We start from the raw sequence: 21,394 nt of genomic DNA, 5'->3' as shown, positions 1-21,394 counted from the left end.
CCATGTTCCCCCGGTCGCCAACACCCCTGTCTGCCCGCTCTGAGACCTCTCAGCCCCGCAGCGCGACAGTCGCGACTACGGACGGTCTGCTGTTGTCTGGCCGCTGTGAGAGCAGCAAGACTACTGTTCTTTTCCCCTCTCAGCCGCAGGCTGACATGTACACCCTCGCTCTCACTCTGTAATACCGTAGTTAGTTACCACAACATTGTTCAAGTGAACTATAGTGTGTTTATGTTTGTATTCATTGTAATAATAAATATCGCTATGCCGAGGCATAGTCTTGCGGACGAGATCATGAGCCTCTATGGGGGACTGGGCATGTGTGTACACACACAGCATAGCAACTTATGCTACTATTTTGGTGTCACATTTAGCTTGAATACTGGGTGAAAGTCTCATTCAAAAAATTAATTTTTCGCAACATTGTTCAGGTGAACTGTGTGTTTATGCTTGTTCATTGTAATAATCAATATCGCTATGATTATTTTATTTATCGCCGCGTCGCTCCGCATTGACAACATACAGTCTAGCCCGTCTCAGATGCAGGCTGCACACACACGGACGGACGGACGTATAGTCTCTGGTCAGGTCCCCGCATTGAACTGGGCATGTGTGTACGCACACACACACACACGCAATGGCACGGAATCTGCCTCGGGCGTCTGTAGCTCAGTTCAATGCGGGGACCTGACCAGAGACTATACGTCCGTCCGTCAGTGTGTGTGCAGCCTGCATCTGAGACGGGCTAGACTGTATGTTGTCATGCGGAGCGACGCGGCGATAAATAAAATAATCATAGCGATATTGATTATTACAATGAACAAGCATAAACACACAGTTCACCTGAACAATGTTGCGAAAAATTAATTTTTTGAATGAGACTTTCACCCAGTATTCAAGCTAAATGTGACACCAAAATAGTAGCATAAGTTGCTATGCTACCACGGCCACCAAGCCCGGCGAGCCCGCATAGAAGTCGTTGGGGAAAGCTTTCGCCACTCTGACGTCAGAATCATGATAGCATTGTTTGATAGCAGTTATTAGCTCCCGAGGGGCGTGTCAGTTCTCCTTTAAGTTAGAGTTGTCCACAATGTTAAGAATGTGATTTGAGATAGCGTGCTGTTCGGTCCACTGCTCCTCAAACAGCGGAACCTTTTCTGTGGCTCGCCAGGAAATATAGCGCACCTTTTATTTTAATTTTTGTTTCCTCATTTTCTCTTTCATTATTATTATTATTTCAAATGGTTTTTCTACATCTTTCACATTGAGTTAAAAAACAAATTTAAACGTTTTTTCAAAGTAATTATATATAGATATAGAAGTAGAGGCCTATAGTGAAAATAGCAGATTTACAAGCTCACAACAACACGTCACATCACTTGTAGGTCGGCTATTACAGATGTGGACTACAGATGTTGCATTTATAGATACGAATATTGTGTATTATTGACTGATGTGATCCTATAGTTTACTGAGACACTACACTCTCTCTCTGCATTCTATGATCCTATAGTTTACTGTCTCTCTGCATTCTATGATCCTATAGTTTACTGTCCCTCTGCATTCTATGATCCTGTAGTTTACTGTCTCTCTGCATTCTATGATCCTATAGTTTACTGTCTCTCTGCATTCTATGATCCTATAGTTTACTGTCTCTCTGCATTCTATGATCCTATAGTTTACTGTCCCTCTGCATTCTATGATCCTGTAGTTTACTGTCTCTCTGCATTCTATGATCCTATAGTTTACTGTCTCTCTGCATTCTATGATCCTATAGTTTACTGTCTCTCTGCATTCTATGATCCTATAGTTTACTGTCTCTCTGCATTCTATGATCCTATAGTTTACTGTCTCTCTGCATTCTATGATCCTATAGTTTACTGTCTCTCTGCATTCTATGATCCTATAGTTTACTGTCTCTCTGCATTCTATGATCCTATAGTTTACTGTCTCTCTGCATTATATGATCCTATAGTTTACTGTCTCTGCATTCTATGATCCTATAGTTTACTGTCTCTCTGCATTCTATGATCCTATAGTTTACTGTCTCTCTGCATTCTATGATCCTATAGTTTACTGTCTCTCTGCATTCTATGATCCTATAGTTTACTGTCTCTCTGCATTCTATGATCCTGTAGTTTACTGTCTCTCTGCATTCTATGATCCTATAGTTTACTGTCTCTCTGCATCCTATGATCCTATAGTTTACTGTCTCTCTGCATTCTGTGATCCTATAGTTTACTGTCTCTCTGCATCCTATGATCCTATAGTTTACTGTCTCTCTGCATTCTACGATCCTATAGTTTACTGTCTCTCTGCATTCTATGATCCTATAGTTTACTGTCCCTCTGCATTCTATGATCCTATAGTTTACTGTCCCTCTGCATTCTATGATCCTATAGTTTACTGTCCCTCTGCATTCTATGATCCTATAGTTTACTGTCTCTCTGCATTCTATGATCCTATAGTTTACTGTCCCTCTGCATTCTATGATCCTATAGTTTAGTCTCTCTGCATTCTATGATCCTATAGTTTACTGTCTCTCTGCATTCTATGATCCTATAGTTTACTGTCTCTCTGCATTCTATGATCCTATAGTTTACTGTCTCTCTGCATTCTATGATCCTATAGTTTACTGTCTCTCTGCATTCTATGATCCTATAGTTTACTGTCTCTCTGCATTCTATGATCCTATAGTTTACTGTCTCTCTGCATTCTATGATCCTATAGTTTACTGTCTCTCTGCATTCTATGATCCTATAGTTTACTGTCTCTCTGCATTCTATGATCCTATAGTTTACTGTCTCTCTGCATTCTATGATCCTATAGTTTACTGTCTCTCTGCATTCTAGGCATGTCATGTGTTTATTTTGCTTACTGTAAATCACTCTGGATAAAGAGTGTCTGATAAAAGGCCTACAATCGTAGCCTGGATGAGCGACTATTTCACATGTGTTGCTGTATGTGCCAACTGTGGTTGTGTTAAGAAACAAGGTGTGTGTGTGTGTGTGTGTGTGTGTGTGTACGGTGTGCAGACAGATTAGTGCAGCATATGCTGTCTGTCGCTCACTGTGTTAAGCCCCCCCCCTCCCCCCAGAAGCAGATATAATGAGTTAAAAAATAGAATAATAATATATTCAAAGATGTGCGCCGCACTTTCACGACTTTTCTAAAATAGCAGATCTACAACCTCGCAGCGCGGCACTCGGTGCAGCGCTGCCAGCTTGTGTAGATCTGCTATTTCTTTTCCCCAACAGCTGAAGTTTAAAACGAGGGTTAGAGAGAGTGCGTTAAACGCTGTGGGGCGACACAGACGCGCTCCAGGTCTTTCTGCTGCTCCAGGTCCGCTCCAGGTCTTTCTGCTGCTCCTGGTCCGCTCCAGGTCTTTCTGCTGCTCCTGGTCCGCTCCAGGTCTTTCTGCTGCTCCAGGTCCGCTCCAGGTCTTTCTGCTCCTGGGCCGCTCCAGGTCTTTCTGCTCATGGTCCGCTCCAGGTCTTTCTGCTGCTCCTGGTCCGCTCCAGGTCTTTCTGCTCAGGGTCCGCTCCAGGTCTTTCTGCTCATGGTCCGCTCCAGGTCTTTCTGCTGCTCCTGGTCCGCTCCAGGTCTTTCTGCTCATGGTCCGCTCCAGGTCTTTCTGCTCATGGTCCGCTCCAGGTCTTTCTGCTGCTTACGGTCCGCTCCAGGTCTTTCTGCTAACGGTCCGGTCCAGGTCTTTCTGCTCATGGTCCGCTCCAGGTCTTTCTGCTGCTTACGGTCCGCTCCAGGTCTTTCTGCTAACGGTCCGGTCCAGGTCTTTCTGCTCATGGTCCGCTCCAGGTCTTTCTGCTGCTCCTGGTCCGCTCCAGGTCTTTCTGCTCAGGGTCCGCTCCAGGTCTTTCTGCTCATGGTCCGCTCCAGGTCTTTCTGCTCATGGTCCGCTCCAGGTCTTTCTGCTGCTTACGGTCCGCTCCAGGTCTTTCTGCTAACGGTCCGGTCCAGGTCTTTCTGCTCATGGTCCGCTCCAGGTCTTTCTGCTGCTTACGGTCCGCTCCAGGTCTTTCTGCTAACGGTCCGGTCCAGGTCTTTCTGGGTTAACTGAATAACTCTGGGCGAGCGGATTAAGCGTCCGATACAGAACACTGGATTACAGAGAGCTGTTTGTTGTTGTTGTTACGACACAAGACGGAGGAGGAGGAGGCTGTTCATTTGGTCCACTAGAAGATTTTAGTCGACCGTATTTTTATACATTTTTATCCCACGATTTTGTAACCCATCAATTAATCTAATGTAATCTTGGGCTCTTACACTCCCTCTGACAACCAACACTGGCCGGAAACGAGCAACACTTCACCACAAAGTTCAGCCACTTGTTGCAACAACCGCTTATATTTTTTTGTCCCAGCACGCACGCACGGACACACACACACACACGCACACACACACACACACACACACGAGCATGCACACACACACACACACACACACACACACACACGTCGCAACAGGACTGTCTGCCACGTTTCCTGGCTGTGACAGCATGGTCGTCAGTTTGGTCGTAATCCTCAGCAGAGCGAACTTGGTTTCAGAGTCGAACTTTCCAGGAATTGAAAAGCTGTAGTTTTCGATTAGTTTGGAACCCCCTCCGATGATGTCACTGGTGCTACTCCCCCCCCCCCCCCCCCCCCCCCAAGTGTAAATAACTAAATCAACTGTATAGATTTTACAGTCGACTAAGAGCCCTTAATCAGTCGCCTAAAACTAGACTAACACAAACATTTCAGGTGAATTATGCCTAAAACAAAATGACGTTTTATTGCGTTTGTGTGTTTATGTTTGTGTGTCATTCTAAATTAAATGGGCGGCGGTGGCTCAGGGGTAGAGTGCCTGGATGGGAACCACAAGGTTGCCAGTTCGAACCCGGGCTCCCCCAGAGTTACTGTCGAAGTGTCCTTGAGCAAGACTCTGAACCCCTAATTGCTCCCGATGTGCTAGTTGGTGCCTTGCATGGTTTCCGCTGCCATCGGTGTATGAATGGGTGAATGTAATGCACAATCTATGTAAAGCGCCTTGGATAAAGGCGCTATATAAATGCAAAAAAAAAAAGGTCTGTGTGTGTGTGTGTGTGTGTGTGTGTGTGTGTGACGTGTGTGTGTGTGACATTCATCCATGCATGCAGCAGGTCACCAAGACCTCTGCTGCAATCTGTGTTCACACACACACACACACACACACACACACAGATTATGTAAAATTGGACAGTCCCAGCATGAGAGGCGTGTCGTTGCATTTGTGTTCTGCTTTCATTCTTTGGGTTTCATTCAAATGCGGTGTGTGTGTGTGTGTGTGTGTGTGTGTGTGTGTGTGTGGAGAAGGAACATGCAAAGGTCTACTACTGTAGGAGGGGTTACGTTAGAGTTCTGGCAGCGGTTACTCGGGCCGATACCGCCCTCAATTACTCAGAACCTCATTCCATGTATCTCCATCCCCAATGTGAGCTTGTAGATCTGCTGTTTTTGAAAAATCGTGAAAATGTGGCACAAATCTTTGAATATATATATTCTTTCAGAGCGAATGTTTTTCACTCAAATCTTTCCCTGGAACAACATATTTTCAGATGGGGGTCGGCGGCCAATTTCATATATTTTTGGGGGTCCTTGACGTGAAAATGTTTGCGAACGACTGATGTAGAAACATGAGGGTTTTTCAGAAGACTGTCAGGATTTAGAAGACATTTTGTAGAATCGTCCTCGGGTCTAAATGTTACGTAGACGGCACTAGAATTGCATTTGTATCATAGTCTATAGTCATAGCACATAACGTATGTATAGTATAGTATATTATGTATCATGATATAGATATTCCACTGTTACGTTCTTAGCTTACGCATGTTTCATGATAACTACCTTTTATGTATGTGACGTGTTGACATGTTTTTTGTCGTTGCTTAATGTAAATCGCTCTGGATTAACCCATTCTGGGCGGGAACCCCTTTTGGTGTCAGCATCATGTTATGCTTTAGCTATTGAAAAATAACAGATCTACAAGCTCGTAGCGCGCCACCGAGCGGCGCGCTACGAGCTTGTAGGTCTGCTATTTTTTGAAAAATCGAAGAACGACTGACATAGAGAAACATAGCTTTTTCAGAAAACTGTCAGGATGTAGAAGACATTTTTAGAATCTGATCTCAGGTCAGAATGGGTTAATGTAAATCGCTCTGGATTAAGAGCGTCTGGTAAACGCCTACATTGTAAATGTTATTAATAATGTTAATAATGTTCTGGTTCTTCCAGTGGACCAACTACATCCACGGCTGGCAGGACCGATGGGTGGTTCTGAAGAACAACACTCTGAGTTACTACAAGTCCCAGGATGAGACGGAGTTCGGATGTCGAGGCTCTCTGTGTCTGAGCAAGGCTGTTATCACTGTGAGTGCACGCACGCACGCACGCACTTTTAAACACATCATCAGCCATGTTTTCTGTCTGTAGTTACGCACTTTGTCTTTGTAGGGCAGAATTATATAAAAAAATATATATTCGATTAGATATTCGGACCAATTTTTACGTGCGCGCACACACTCACATGCACACTCACACGTGCACGCACGCACGCACACGCACACACTCAGAGTATGTAAAGAATGTTGCAGCCTCCTTTAAAAAAAAAAAAGAATGATGGAGCACTCCTCCTGGGAGACGTGGACTGTCTGGTACGTCATATTTCGAGAGAGAGAGAGAGAGAGAGAGACTCTATGCCAATCATTTCCTAAACTGTAAACACTGTAAATGTAAGTGCTTTTAACCCATTTTTGGGGCGGGAACCCCTTTTGGTGTTAGCGTTACGTTATGCTTTAGCTATTTAAAAATAGCAGATCTACAAGCTCATAGCGCGCCACGAGCTTGTAGGTCTGCTATTTTTGAAAAATCGAAGGACTGACATAGAAACAGCTTTTTCAGAAAACTGTCAGGATGTAGTAAAGAAGACCTTTTTTAGAATCTGATCTCAGGTCAGAATGGGTTAAAGCCCCCTTTCATGACGACCCCCCCCCCCCCCCCACCCTACCAGGAAGTAATTACCCATTAATTTACCTCATAGACATTTCAAAACGTATTTATTTAAAGACCTTTTAAGCGTCGTACGAAGCCAACTCTTGTCGTGACAAATCATGACAACACACACAATATTTTGGACCAAACGCATAATTACAAAGAAGAAAACGGCATGTTACAAAAAAACGTTACAACTCTTATTTAGTTTTTCTTCTTTGTAATTAATTATTATACACAGGCACACATAACGTGTTAAAGGGTAAGACCACTTTTTTAGAGGTTCGGGTTGTTTTCCTACCTTATTATTATGGGCAAACTATTCCATTCCATGAGTTATTCCGCTCCGTTGTGTTGTTTATTGGCAATTTAAGAAATACAAAATAGGGTCCATTGACTTCCATTGTCGCGGGGAAACAGCTCTCAAAGTCACTCTTTTAGCTCATAAACCAACGCAACAAAAGCTGATTCTGACAGTTCATGACATCAGGAAAACTCAAGCGGTTTTATTTTTAATAAAAAATGACAACTTCTGTCTTGTTTTGACTAATTTGAGTAGAAAGAAGATCCGGTAGGTATGCCTACGCCGACCGAATCACTGCTGTTGAAAAACGACCTGATTGAACCAAAACTGTACACCACTTCCTTATTGGGAACGACGGGGAAGTTAAACAAATGGATTTGTTCTCGTCCGATTGTCACTAAAAACACACACAATGGACGTGTTTGAGGGAGACACTTTATGAGACACTTTAGAAGAAGTGTGTAAAGTGTCTGTGTCTGGGATTACTTTATACATCTATCTTAAAAGACGAAAATAAAACCGCTTGAGTTTTCCTGATGTCATAAACTGTCAGAATCAGCTTTTGTTGCGTTGGTTTATGTGCTAAAAGAGTTGTACACAGTACACTAACACACCGACCATTCCATTTAAAATGACACACACACACACACACACACACACACACATGCAATAACATGTCATTTCGTTTTAGGCATATTCGTCTGAAATGTTCAGTTTTAGGCGACTAAATACCATAATACTACCTTAGTTATACAGTTGATTTAGTTGACAAAAACTTATTTTGTCTCTGTCTGTGTGTCTCTCTCTCTCTCTCTCTCTCTCTCTCTCTCTCTCTCAGATCCATGAGTTTGATGAGTGCCGTCTGGACATCACAGTGAACGACAGCGTCTGGTACCTGAGAGCCGCGGACCCCCAACACCGCAGCACCTGGATCCAATCAGTGGAGCTACACCGGGTAATGAGCACACCTTTAATTAACGCACCTGGATCCAATCAGTGGAGCTACACCGGGTAATGAACACCCCTTTAATTAACGCACCTGGATCCAATCAGTGGAGCTACACCGGGTAATGAACACACCTTTAATTAACGCACCTGGATCCAATCAGTGGAGCTACACCGGGTAATGAACACACCTTTAATTAACGCACCTGGATCCAATCAGTGGAGCTACACCGGGTAATGAACACACCTTTAATGAACGCACCTGGATCCAATCAGTGGAGCTACACCGGGTAATGAACACACCTTTAATTAACGCACCTGGATCCAATCAGTGGAGCTACACCGGGTAATGAACACACCTTTAATTAACGCACCTGGATCCAATCAGTGGAGCTACACCGGGTAATGAACACACCTTTAATTAACGCACCTGGATCCAATCAGTGGAGCTACACCGGGTAATGAACACACCTTTAATTAACGCACCTGGATCCAATCAGTGGAGCTACACCGGGTAATGAACACACCTTTAATTAACGCACCTGGATCCAATCAGTGGAGCTACACCGGGTAATGAACACACCTTTAATTAACGCACCTGGATCCAATCAGTGGAGCTACACCGGGTAATGAACACACCTTTAATTAACGCACCTGGATCCGATCAATCATCTGCGGCCCGTGTAGCGCCCCCTTGTGGCCCCTGAAAATTATTTTGGGGGGTCCCAGATATAAATGGCTTTAAATGGGGGTCAGTAGCCTCTGCATGTCAAACTGGGGGTCCTTTTCAAATGGGGTCTTTTGCCCTGAACATTAATTTCAGGGCAAGGCCTCGACCTCGCGCGTGCCGACTCGGCCCCCAGCCTGGTACCGTGTAGTCAAAATATGGCCCTTGAGGAAAATTAATTGGGGAACCCTGTTCTAGAAGCACCAAGGACCCCTGGGGGTCCACCTAGAGGACCCCTGGCGGGTCCCCGGACCCCACTTTGAGAAGCACCCTGATCGACAGTGCCTGAGGTTAACTGTATGTGTATTGATTGTGTGCATGTTGTGTTTCCACCAATCAGAGCATCCGGGAGGGCAGGAGAGAAAGGGGAGGAGTCCAGGTGTCCGTGCTGGCCCCGCCTCCACTGGTAAGGTTTTTTTTTTCTTTCTCTCAGCCAATCGTGAGTCAGGAGAGCATAAGACATAGATTAGTGCATGACTCCTATATCGTTGTAGATTAGAACACCATATCTTGTGTGTGTGTGTGTGTGTGTGTGTGTGTGTGCTCCTGCCGTGGTACCATTTGTTTGTGCAATACAGGAAGTGCGCGCGCACACACACACACACACACACACACACCGTGGTGAGGGAACATTTGACATTAATTTGTGATCATGTGCACAAACGTGCAGACCTATTGCCTACATATGCATGCCTGCGCGCACACGCACACACACACACACACACACACGCACACACACACGCACACGCACACGCACACACGCACACGCACACGCACACACACACACTCACACGCACACGCACACGCACACGCACACGCACATTCACACACACACACACACACACACACACACACACACACACACACACACACACACAGAGAGACTTTGCATCATATTTTATTGGCATTTAGACTTTATCCCCCGTCTAGACGCATAACGACACCTAATGATTACATCATCACAGAGCGACCCCACCTTTTAGAGAAGGGAGAAGAGTCTGGGACGTGTGGAGCGTTGTCCAGGGTGTTTTAGAGAAGGGAGAAGAGTCTGGGACGTGTGGAGCGTTGTCCAGGGTGTTTTAGAGAAGGGAGAAGAGTCTGGGACGTGTGGAGCGTTGTCCAGGGTGTTTTAGAGAAGGGAGGAGAGTCTGGGACGTGTGGAGCGTTGTCCAGGGTGTTTTAGAGAAGGGAGGAGAGTCTGGGACGCGTGGAGCGTTGTCCAGGGTGTTTTAGGGAAGGGAGAAGAGTCTGGGACGTGTGGAGCGTTGTCCAGGGTGTTTTAGAGAAGGGAGAAGAGTCTGGGACGTGTGGAGCATTGTCCAGGGTGTTTTAGAGAAGGGAGAAGAGTCTGGGACGTGTGGAGCGTTGTCCAGGGTGTTTTAGAGAAGGGAGAAGAGTCTGGGACGTGTGGAGCGTTGTCCAGGGTGTTTTAGAGAAGGGAGAAGAGTCTGGGACGCGTGGAGCATTGTCCAGGGTGTTTTAGAGAAGGGAGAAGAGTCTGGGACGTGTGGAGCGTTGTCCAGGGTGTTTTAGAGAAGGGAGAAGAGTCTGGGACGTGTGGAGCGTTGTCCAAGGTGTTGGTGAGAAGGGAGAAGAGTCTGGGACGTGTGGAGCGTTGTCCAGGGTGTTTTAGAGAAGGGAGGAGAGTCTGGGACGCGTGGAGCGTTGTCCAGGGTGTTTTAGAGAAGGGAGAAGAGTCTGGGACGTGTGGAGCGTTGTCCAGGGTGTTTTAGAGAAGGGAGAAGAGTCTGGGACGTGTGGAGCGTTGTCCAGGGTGTTTTAGAGAAGGGAGAAGAGTCTGGGACGTGTGGAGCGTTGTCCAGGGTGTTTTAGAGAAGGGAGAAGAGTCTGGGACGTGTGGAGCGTTGTCCAAGGTGTTGGTGAGAAGGGAGAAGAGTCTGGGACGTGTGGAGCGTTGTCCAGGGTGTTTTAGAGAAGGGAGAAGAGTCTGGGACGTGTGGAGCGTTGTCCAGGGTGTTTTAGAGAAGGGAGAAGAGTCTGGGACGTGTGGAGCGTTGTCCAGGGTGTTTTAGAGAAGGGAGAAGAGTCTGGGACGTGTGGAGCGTTGTCCAGGGTGTTTTAGGGAAGGGAGAAGAGTCTGGGACGTGTGGAGCGTTGTCCAGGGTGTTTTAGAGAAGGGAGAAGAGTCTGGGACGTGTGGAGCGTTGTCCAGGGTGTTTTAGAGAAGGGAGAAGAGTCTGGGACGTGTGGAGCGTTGTCCAAGGTGTTGGTGAGAAGGGAGAAGAGTCTGGGACGTGTGGAGCGTTGTCCAGGGTGTTTTAGAGAAGGGAGAAGAGTCTGGGACGTGTGGAGCGTTGTCCAGGGTGTTGTAGAGAAGGGAGAAGAGTCTGGGACGTGTGGAGCGTTGTCCAGGGTGTTTTAGAGAAGGGAGAAGAGTCTGGGACGTGTGGAGCATTGTCCAGGGTGTTTTAGAGAAGGGAGAAGAGTCTGGGACGTGTGGAGCATTGTCCAGGGTGTTTTAGAGAAGGGAGAAGAGTCTGGGACGTGTGGAGCGTTGTCCAGGGTGTTTTAGAGAAGGGAGAAGAGTCTGGGACGTGTGAAGCGTTGTCCAGGGTGTTTTAGAGAAGGGAGAAGAGTCTGGGACGTGTGGAGCGTTGTCCAGGGTGTTTTAGAGAAGGGAGAAGAGTCTGGGACGTGTGGAGCGTTGTCCAGGGTGTTGTAGAGAAGGGAGAAGAGTCTGGGACGTGTGGAGCGTTGTCCAGGGTGTTTTAGAGAAGGGAGAAGAGTCTGGGACGTGTGGAGCGTTGTCCAGGGTGTTTTAGAGAAGGGAGAAGAGTCTGGGACGTGTGGAGCGTTGTCCAGGGTGTTGTAGAGAAGGGAGAAGAGTCTGGGACGTGTGGAGCGTTGTCCAGGGTGTTTTAGAGAAGGGAGAAGAGTCTGGGACGTGTGGAGCGTTGTCCAGGGTGTTTTAGAGAAGGGAGAAGAGTCTGGGACGTGTGGAGCGTTGTCCAGGGTGTTTTAGAGAAGGGAGAAGAGTCTGGGACGTGTGGAGCGTTGTCCAGGGTGTTTTAGAGAAGGGAGAAGAGTCTGGGACGTGTGGAGCGTTGTCCAGGGTGTTCTAGAGAAGGGAGAAGAGTCTGGGACGTGTGGAGCGTTGTCCAGGGTGTTTTAGAGAAGGGAGAAGAGTCTGGGACTTGTGGAGCGTTGTCCAGGGTGTTTTAGAGAAGGGAGAAGAGTCTGGGACGTGTGGAGCGTTGTCCAGGGTGTTTTAGAGAAGGGAGAAGAGTCTGGGACGTGTGGAGCGTTGTCCAGGGTGTTTTAGAGAAGGGAGGAGAGTCTGGGACGTGTGGAGCGTTGTCCAGGGTGTTGTAGAGAAGGGAGGAGAGTCTGGGACGTGTGGAGCGTTGTCCAGGGTGTTGTAGAGAAGGGAGAAGAGTCTGGGACGTGTGGAGCGTTGTCCAGGGTGTTTTAGAGAAGGGAGAAGAGTCTGGGACGTGTGGAGTGTTGTCCAGGGTGTTTTAGAGAAGGGAGAAACATGAGGGTTTTTCAAGAAAACTGTCAGGATTTAGAAGACATTTAGTAGAATCGTCCTCGGGTCAAAACATAACACTGGTTTGTGCTGTTCGGTTAGCTACATAACCCCAACGCTACACAGTTGGTTAACTACAGTTTAATATGAGTCTATCTGTCCCTGATGAGGGGGATTCACACACACACACACACACACACACACACACACACACACACACACACACACACCACACCCTTGTTTCGCTCTGCCAAAATACGTGCTATTCATTTCTGGGTTGGTCTGTGAGTCCAGGGGAATCCCTCAAACCCCCCCCTTCCCTCTCCCCTCCCCCTCCTCCTCTCAACTCCAGTGTGTGTGTGTGTGTGTGTGCGCAGTGAGTCATGTCCTCCCTCCTCCACAGTGAGTCACAGGGTAAATCTCTGTCTCCCCTGACCCCAGATTGAACTGTCCACAGTACGGTAGAACAGATGTTACAAATTTGTAAAAAAAAAAAAATGAAAATCTGTTGATGACCCCTGAACGACCCCTGGACAACGTGCATCCGTGGAATGAGCAACACACAACGCAGCCCCCCTCCCTCCCTCCCCCTCCCTCCTCCCCCCTCCTCCCTCCCTCCCCCCCCCCCTCCCCCCTCCTCCCCTCCCCCGAAAAGGAAAAAAATGCCAGAGATATTATGCCAAGATCTCCCGTCAACATTCCTCTGTCTATATTCACTCTGGCTCTGAGCTTCAACTCTGTCCATGTTTTATATAGCTATTGAAAAATAGCAGATCTACAAGCTCATAGCGCGGCACTCTATGAACTTGTAGGTCTGCTATTTTATGAAATAAATCGTGAAAAATGTGGCGCAAATCTTTGAATATTATATTCTTTCAGAGTTTCAGTTTTTTGACTCAAATCTTTGCGTCTGGAGCAGGGGTGTCCCAAAGTGCGGCCCGCGGGCCAAATGCGGCCCACAGCTTCATACCTCAATTGTATTATGAACGGCCCGTGATTTTGTAACCCATTTTTCAATTATCTAATGTGATCCTGGGCTCTACACACCCTCCGCCAACCTAGTCCCCATATATGGGGGACAAGGGGAGACCAACCTAGTCCCCATATATGGGGGACAAGGGGAGACCAACCTAGTCCCCATATATGGGGGACAAGGGGAGACCAACCTAGTCCCCATATATGGGGGACAAGGGGAGACCAACCTAGTCTCCATATATGGGGGACAAGGGGAGACCAACCTAGTCCCCATATATGGGGGACAAGGGGAGAGCAACGGACTTGAACTCATGCTTCCTTCATGCCTGAGTGTCCAAGTTGCTCCTTTACACCTGACAGGGGGGAGTTTCCCTGGTTGGACGTAGCGCGTGGAAGGAACACGTTATTCCAACCAGTTCCTTTCCCCTCCATCAGGCGCCCCGGCTGGCCAGGGGGAGGCATTCAAGTTTTTTAACCTGGGCATTTCCCAGAATATAATTTTCAAGTGTTCCTTGTTCCTTCTTCCTTGTATTATTATTTTTACGTTGCTCCTCTGGTTACATTTGGTAATGTGACATATGGCTGAAAAAAGGCTGAGAGACACTTTTTGTTCATAGCACACACCCGATTAAAGACCATTGATTTTAAATATTGATGATGATATGATGAGTTCAATAGAATCGTTTAAATGCAATGCACATGTATGTGACTTTGTTATGGACTAGTCCGACGCTACATTATGTCAGGAGATATAGTAAGGTTGGCCCTTTGGTGTTTTAATATTTTCTAATATGGACCCCTTTGAAAAAAGTTTGGACACCCCTGGTCTGGAGGGTTCTCCTGGAACAACATATTTTCAGATGGGGGTCGGCGGCATATTGCATAACATTTTGGGGTCCTGGACATGACATATTGAGAACCACTGATATAGAAACACTGATGAAGACATTTTAAAAATACTTTTTTTTAATTTCGACAACAGGCCTAAATGGCCTAAAGCTGCTATAAGGAATGATATGTCAAAATTCGAATTACCGGTACTTTTTTTTCTTCAGACAGCCAGCAATTGGATAAAACCTTGAATCTGCATTCAAAGCTGTTCCTAGAAGCTTTGTCATTGGTCAATTTGCCTGTTTTTGATTGATTGATTGAAATCTTTATTAACAGTTTGCAGAATTACAGTACATTTCAAGCACAAACTCAATACAAAGACTGTTAACTGTGAGTGGACGACCCAATTAAGCCTTACACTTGTTTACAACAGGGTCCACATTGTTCAATTCATCAAAACATTTAGAGACAAACAAATAGACACTTCTATGTAGTTAAAGAACAGAACAGGAATTCATCATATAGGAAGCGAAAAGGGAAAAAAAAAATATATACAGTGAGGGGAACAGGGGGATAAAAGAAAAGAAAACGAAAGACAGAGTGTAGGGCGCCTGCACACAACACCATGCGTTGATGCCATGTGTGCATATGTGCAGGCACCCAACACCACGTCCATACAAAAACATAGTACAATCCATAGTACAAAGACAGAGTGTAGGGCGCCTGCACACAACACCATGCGTTGATGCCATGTGTGCATATGTGCAGGCACCCAACACCACGTCCATACAAAAACATAGTACAATCCATAGTACAAAGACAGAGTGTAGGGCGCCTGCACACAACACCATGCGTTGATGCCATGTGTGCATATGTGCAGGCACCCAACACCACGTCCATACAAAAACATAGTACAATCCAGATACAAATTCACCTTTTACAGAGGCCAGTTTCGAATTGCAGCCATCCGTAGGTGCCCTTTGAGAGCAGTTTTGAAGGAGCCAAGGGATTCACATGTCTTAATGACTGTTGGTAGGGCGTTCCACATTTTGGTCGCATAGGAGCGAAAAGAATTTAGTCCCTTGTTTGTGCCGAATCTGGGTTGTACATGTACTTCCTGATTGGTTATAGTCATCGCGACCAATGACCAATGACAAAGCTTCTAGGAACATCTTTGAATGCAGATTCAAGGTTTAACCCAAAGCTGGCTGTGTCTGAATACCATAAAAAACAAGCCCAGATTGATTAAATCAATTAATTACCAGCTGCATTAGTATTATCTGTGGGTCTGCTGCTGACGTTATGCCACTTTTTAGCTGCACTCCGCTGTTATGCTCAAAATAGTGACCCTAAAGAATTCTGAGGCAACATGGCTGGGAGACGAGGCAGCCAATCAGAAGAACTGCTCTACTATTCATGCTGTGCAGACGATGGGATGTTATGGGTTGTTGTTGTTGCCAGTGGTGGCAACTGTCGTGACAGAAATAAGCTAAGCAGCCTCCAAAAACCAAACCAGGCAAGCAACTGTGAATGGATCCACGTTAGGCTGGAAATATGCAGGCTCGGCAACCAGTGGCAGAAAATGATCTCCAGTCTGTACTACCCTGTCGGACTTATGGCAAGCTAATATTGACCAGCTTGCAGCTAAGCTAAAAAAGCTAAAAAAACAAAGTTCATTAGAATTTTTACAAATGTGCTTATAGCAACTTTAATCCATTTAGGTCTGACATTTTTAAAATGTATTTTTTTTAAATGTATTTTTTTCTGGAAGCATCTCATGTTTCTGCAGTGGTGCTCGACCCCCTAACTGAAAATATGTTGTTCTAGGGACCCCCGCCCTCCCCCAGTGGTGCTCGACCCCCTAACTGAAAATATGTTGTTCTAGGGACCCCCGCCCTCCCCCAGTGGTGCTCGACCCCCTAACTGAAAATATGTTGTTCTAGGGACCCCCCCCCCCGCCCTCCCCCAGTGGTGCTCGACCCCCTAACTGAAAACATGTTGTTCTAGGGACCCCCCCCGCCCTCCCCCAGAAGCAAAGATTTGAGTTAAAAACGTTCGCTCTGAAAGAATATATTTATATTCAAAGATGTGCGCCACATTTTCACGATTTTTCAAAAATAGCAGATCTACAAGCTCATAGCGCGGCACCGAGTGCCGCGCTATGAGCTTGTAGATCTGCTATTTTTTCAATAGCCAAAGCACAACATAATGCTAACACCAAAAGGGGTTCCCGCCCAAAATAGGTGACTGCATTGTGAAAACATAATAATAATAATAATAATAAAAATAAAACTTTATTTGTATAGCACCTTTCAGGACATGAAATGCAGCTCAAAGTGCTTTACAGAGAAATGGAGAAAAAAGAAAAGCAAGGCAACGACATTAAAAAAACAAGCAGTAATGCAATACAGTGAGGACATGAATAACAAAAACTAAAAGATCAATTAAAAGCAATGTTGTAGAAGTGGGTCTTGAGCTGTGCTTTAAAAATGTCTACAGAGGCTGCCTGTCGAAGGTACAGTGGGAGTTTGTTCCATGCCGTCGGCCCCTAGAAGCAAAAAGCTGCTTCCCCGTATTTTTTAGTTGCCATTTTTTTAGGCAAAGCGAGCAGGCCAGCAGTGGAAGACCTTAGGGGGCGGTTTGGGACATATTTAGGCAGGCAGTCATGTAGGTAGGAAGGTTTGGGACATATTTAGGCAGGCAGTCATGTAGGTAGGAAGGTTTGGGACATATTTAGGCAGGCAGTCATGTAGGTAGGAAGGTGCGAGACCATTGAGAGCTTTATACACGAGAAAATATGGCACTGTCTGACTTACATAATAGTCTGAAAATAGTTCCACCTCCCAATGATAGAACCACAGAAATATCAATTAATTGTCAACTGTTTAAGTTTAATTGAATGATTTCTTAAGTGTGATTTTTAAATGAATTGTTATCATCCCTGAATTGGAGCTGACCTCTGACCCTGACAGGAAGATGAGTGGGGTCACCTCAGGTCACTGACCCTCAGCCATCTGAAGCTCTGTACTGTGGGGCGTTGCTGCCACCTTGTGGCTCAAAATGGTCCTTCAACATGTCCTCCAATGGATTCTACACTCATTTTGCTTCACTTTTTATTCCGTTTATAAATGTGCGTTAGTTTTTCTCACTCCACGCGCGGTTTGGTCTGTATTGAACAGGTGGAAACATTTGGTTTGTGTTTTTAGATTTAACTTTTTTTAACCCATTTAGACCTGACGTCGAAATGTAAATCCTGACAGTTTCTGAAATACCCGTTTCTATGTCAGTGGTTCTCAAACTATTTCATGTCAAGGACCCCCATCAGGATTATCTGTATTTGGCTGCGGACCCCCATCTGAAAATATGTAGTTCCAGGGACACCCCCCCCCCCCCCCCCCACTCCCCCAGAAGCAAAGATTTGAGTTAAAAACGTTCGCTCTGAAAGAATATATGTTCAAAAATTTGCACCACATTTTCACTATTTTTCAAAAAAATAGCAGATCTACAAGCTGTGTGTGTGTGTGTGTGTGTGTGTGTGTGCGTGCGCTATGTTGGTGCAGCCAAGTAAAAAAGGGTATCTGTTTCCCTGACCGTTTCTGGAAAACCATGACTTTTGTCTTCTTCATATTGACTTTCAGGGCCCAGGTCTGACAGAAGTGTTGCAGATGATCTAGGAGCTGCTGTAGTCCTTCTTTACAGTCGGACAGCAGCACCAGATCATCTGCAAACAGCAAGCATTTAATCTCTTTGTTCCCGAGGGAAAGGCCAGGTGCCTCATTTCATTTATATAAATACATGTTGAACAGGGTTGGACTTGGATTGTTGCCCTGCATTATTACTCTACTTTGAAGGAAGAAATCTGTTCTTTTGTTGCCATAATATAAATTCAATTAATAATAAATTATTAATAATATCTCTCTGTGTCTCTCTCTCTCTCTCTCCAGACAGAGTCAGGCTACGGCTCAGAGTCCAGTCTGAGGCGACATGGGTCCACTATGTCTCTGACCTCTGGAGCCTCTGCTACGTCCACCTGCTCTAAGGTACACACACACACACACACACACACACACACACACACACACACACGTGAGAAGTTAGCATGTTGTTAACATGTTCTCCATGGTTCCTCAGACCCACAGCCTGCGTGAGAAGCTAGCAGAGATGGAGACCTTCAGGGACATCCTGTGCCGTCAGGTCGACACGCTGCAGAAATACTTTGACAGCTGCTCTGACGCCGAGACGAGGGACGAGCTGCAGAGAGACCGGAGTAAGAGACGCACGCACACACACACGCATGCAACGCACACACGCACACACACATGCAACGCACGCACACACACACACACGCACGCATGCAACGCACGCATGCACGCACCCACGCAACGCACCCACGCACGCAACGCACGCACGCACCCACGCAACGCACGCACGCACGCACGCACGCAACGCACGCACGCACCCACGCAACGCACACACGCACGCAACGCACGCACGCACCCACGCAACGCAACGCACGCACGCACGCACGCACGCACGCACGCACGCACGCACGCACCCACGCAACGCACGCACGCACGCACGCACGCACGCACACACACACGCACGCAACGCAACGCACCCACGCACCGCACACACGCACGCAACGCACGCACGCACGCACACACGCACGCAACGCAACGCACCCACGCACCGCACACACGCACGCACGCACGCACACACACACGCACGCAACGCAACGCACCCACGCACCGCACGCACGCACGCACGCACGCACGCACGCACCCACGCAACGCACGCACGCACGCACGCACGCAACGCACACACACGCACGCACGCACGCACGCACACACACGCACGCACGCAACGCAACGCACCCACGCACCGCACACACGCACGCAACGCAACGCACCCACGCACCGCACACACGCACGCAACGCAACGCACCCACGCAACGCACACACGCACGCAACGCAACGCACCCACGCAACGCACACACGCACGCACGCTTTTGATTGATTGATTGAAATATTTATTAACAGTTTGCAGAATTACAGTACATTTCAAGCACAAACTCAATACAGAGACTGTTAACTGTGAGTGGACGACCCAATTAAGCATTACACTTGTTCACAACAGGGTCCACCTTGTTCAATTCATCAAAACATTTAGAGACGTACAAATAGACACTTCTATGTAGTTAAAGAACAGAACAGGAATTCATCATATAGGAAGCAAAAAGGGAAAAAATACATATACAGTGAGGGGAAAAGGGGGGTAAAAGAAAAGGAAAGACAGAGTGCAGGGCGCCTGCACACAACACCATGCGTTGATGCCATGTGTGCATATGTGCAGGCACCCATCACTACGTCCATACAAAAACACAGTACAATACAGATAAAAATTCAGCTTTTACAGAGGCCAGTTTCGAATTGCAGCCATCCGTAGGTGCCCTTTGAGAGCAGTTTTGAAGGAGTCAAGGGATTCACGCACGCACGCACGCATGCACGCACGCACGCACGCATGCATGCAAACATTTGGTTCCATATTCCTACAAACCTTTATGCACTGTCAAAGTTACAGACCTGTTAAGCGTCCATTTGGTTCCTATTAGAGCTGTCAACGAATGTTTCCTTATTTGAATAAAATAATGGACGGTTTGACGACTAGTTTAAGAGTTAACTGCCTCTAGTGATGCTCATCCTACTTATTTCCGTCGAAAAGATGCTTGTAAACAAACTGCTTTAACCCATTCTGACCTGAGATCAGATTCTAAGAATTATTTGTCTAAACCCACGCACATGGATGATAAAAAACTAAAACAAATCAACGATATATATATTTTGGGTGTGCACTAGGGCTGACCTTCGATTCCGTATTTGATGATCGATTCATCGAGGCGCGAGATGCGCGCGATGAGAGCTGTGACTCTTTGGCTTAAACAACGATATAGCGTAGAGAAAGGCATGCTTGGATTGGTCTCATTTATTTTAAACAATAAGCAACAACTGTTGCAGGCTTGCAGCCTTCATGAAAGCAGTGACGCACAAATAATTAGGCTTAATAAAACATCCGACCGTAACAAGTCAACTGCCTGAAACAGGCATTACCTCTCCATCAAATAAAAATATATATAATCCAAACTCCTCTGTCAATTGTAAACGAACGGTAACATGAATGAACTCTTCAAGCCTGACACTTGTCAGAAATAAAATCAACCACGGTTGATTTGATTGATCATAAAGTTAATGTGACTGTGAGTGTGCGTATGGGAAAATATATATAAACTTCACAGATTATAGATCACTTGGAATTATAACAATCTGTTGAGTATTGCCTGAATAATGCCACTAGTGAAATCCCATTTTTTATCGACATGCGATGCCGATGGAGAAATCCCACATAGTTAAATTTACCTCATAGTCATGCTGCATGAGCTGTTGGTCGATGAAGAATTATAATCCAAGGTTTGTCAATCATATCATGGTTTATGGTTGAAAGTAAACCATAATAAGTAAACTCTAAGAAGAGGTCTGCAGACTGCAGTGCAGAGTGCATGCAGCTCCGCTTGCTAATTGAGTTGACATTTGCGCAACTTCACTGCATTACAGTAATTAGTTATTTGCCAGCACCTGCTCCAATATAGGCCTAAATCAAACTTTATTTATATAGCACATTTAAAACAATAAAAGCTGACCAAAGTGCTGTAGGCCTACAGGCTGAAACAAGTGGAGCATCGCATCACCATCGGCGCACAAAAAAAAGCATAATTAAAAGACAAAACACAGGCAAATAGTATAGGCTACATAATTACAATAATACGATCAGGTGCAATTAAATGCCAAAGAGAAAAGGTGTTTTGGTCTGTAGGAGCAAAAAAAATCAATTATTCGGTGCACTGAGCGCACTCACCATGTGAATCCAAGCAGCGCAATGGCTCATCGATAAAAGGCATTCGCATTATTCAGGCAATAGTCAACAGATTGTTATAATTCCAAGTGATCTATAATCTGTGAAGTTTATATTTTCATTTTCGTGTAAGTAATGTTTTTATATGACTTATCAAACATGGTAGCCTATATTTAATGTCCACTGAGCTG

The 21,394-nt window shown here is 46.0% G+C and overlaps 1 protein-coding gene across 1 annotated transcript in view; it reads left to right on the top strand.

The window, feature by feature from the left end:
- Window positions 1-21,394, top strand: part of LOC308317412 (ceramide transfer protein-like) — a 46,339-nt gene that overhangs the window by 7,796 nt on the left and 17,149 nt on the right. Inside the window, exons 3-7 of the mRNA XM_080766392.1 lie at window positions 6,270-6,404; window positions 8,168-8,284; window positions 9,342-9,407; window positions 18,242-18,337; window positions 18,429-18,564. Coding sequence (XP_080622518.1) covers window positions 6,270-6,404; window positions 8,168-8,284; window positions 9,342-9,407; window positions 18,242-18,337; window positions 18,429-18,564 — 550 coding nt within the window. The remainder of the gene's footprint in view (window positions 1-6,269; window positions 6,405-8,167; window positions 8,285-9,341; window positions 9,408-18,241; window positions 18,338-18,428; window positions 18,565-21,394) is intronic.

Source organism: Protomyctophum bolini (assembly GCF_963924005.1).
Source record: "Protomyctophum bolini genome assembly, chromosome: 6".
In the NCBI taxonomy this organism is placed as follows: Eukaryota; Metazoa; Chordata; class Actinopteri; order Myctophiformes; family Myctophidae; genus Protomyctophum; species Protomyctophum bolini.
Note: the sequence above shows the minus strand (reverse complement) of the source record. Positions and strands in the feature narration are given on the sequence as shown.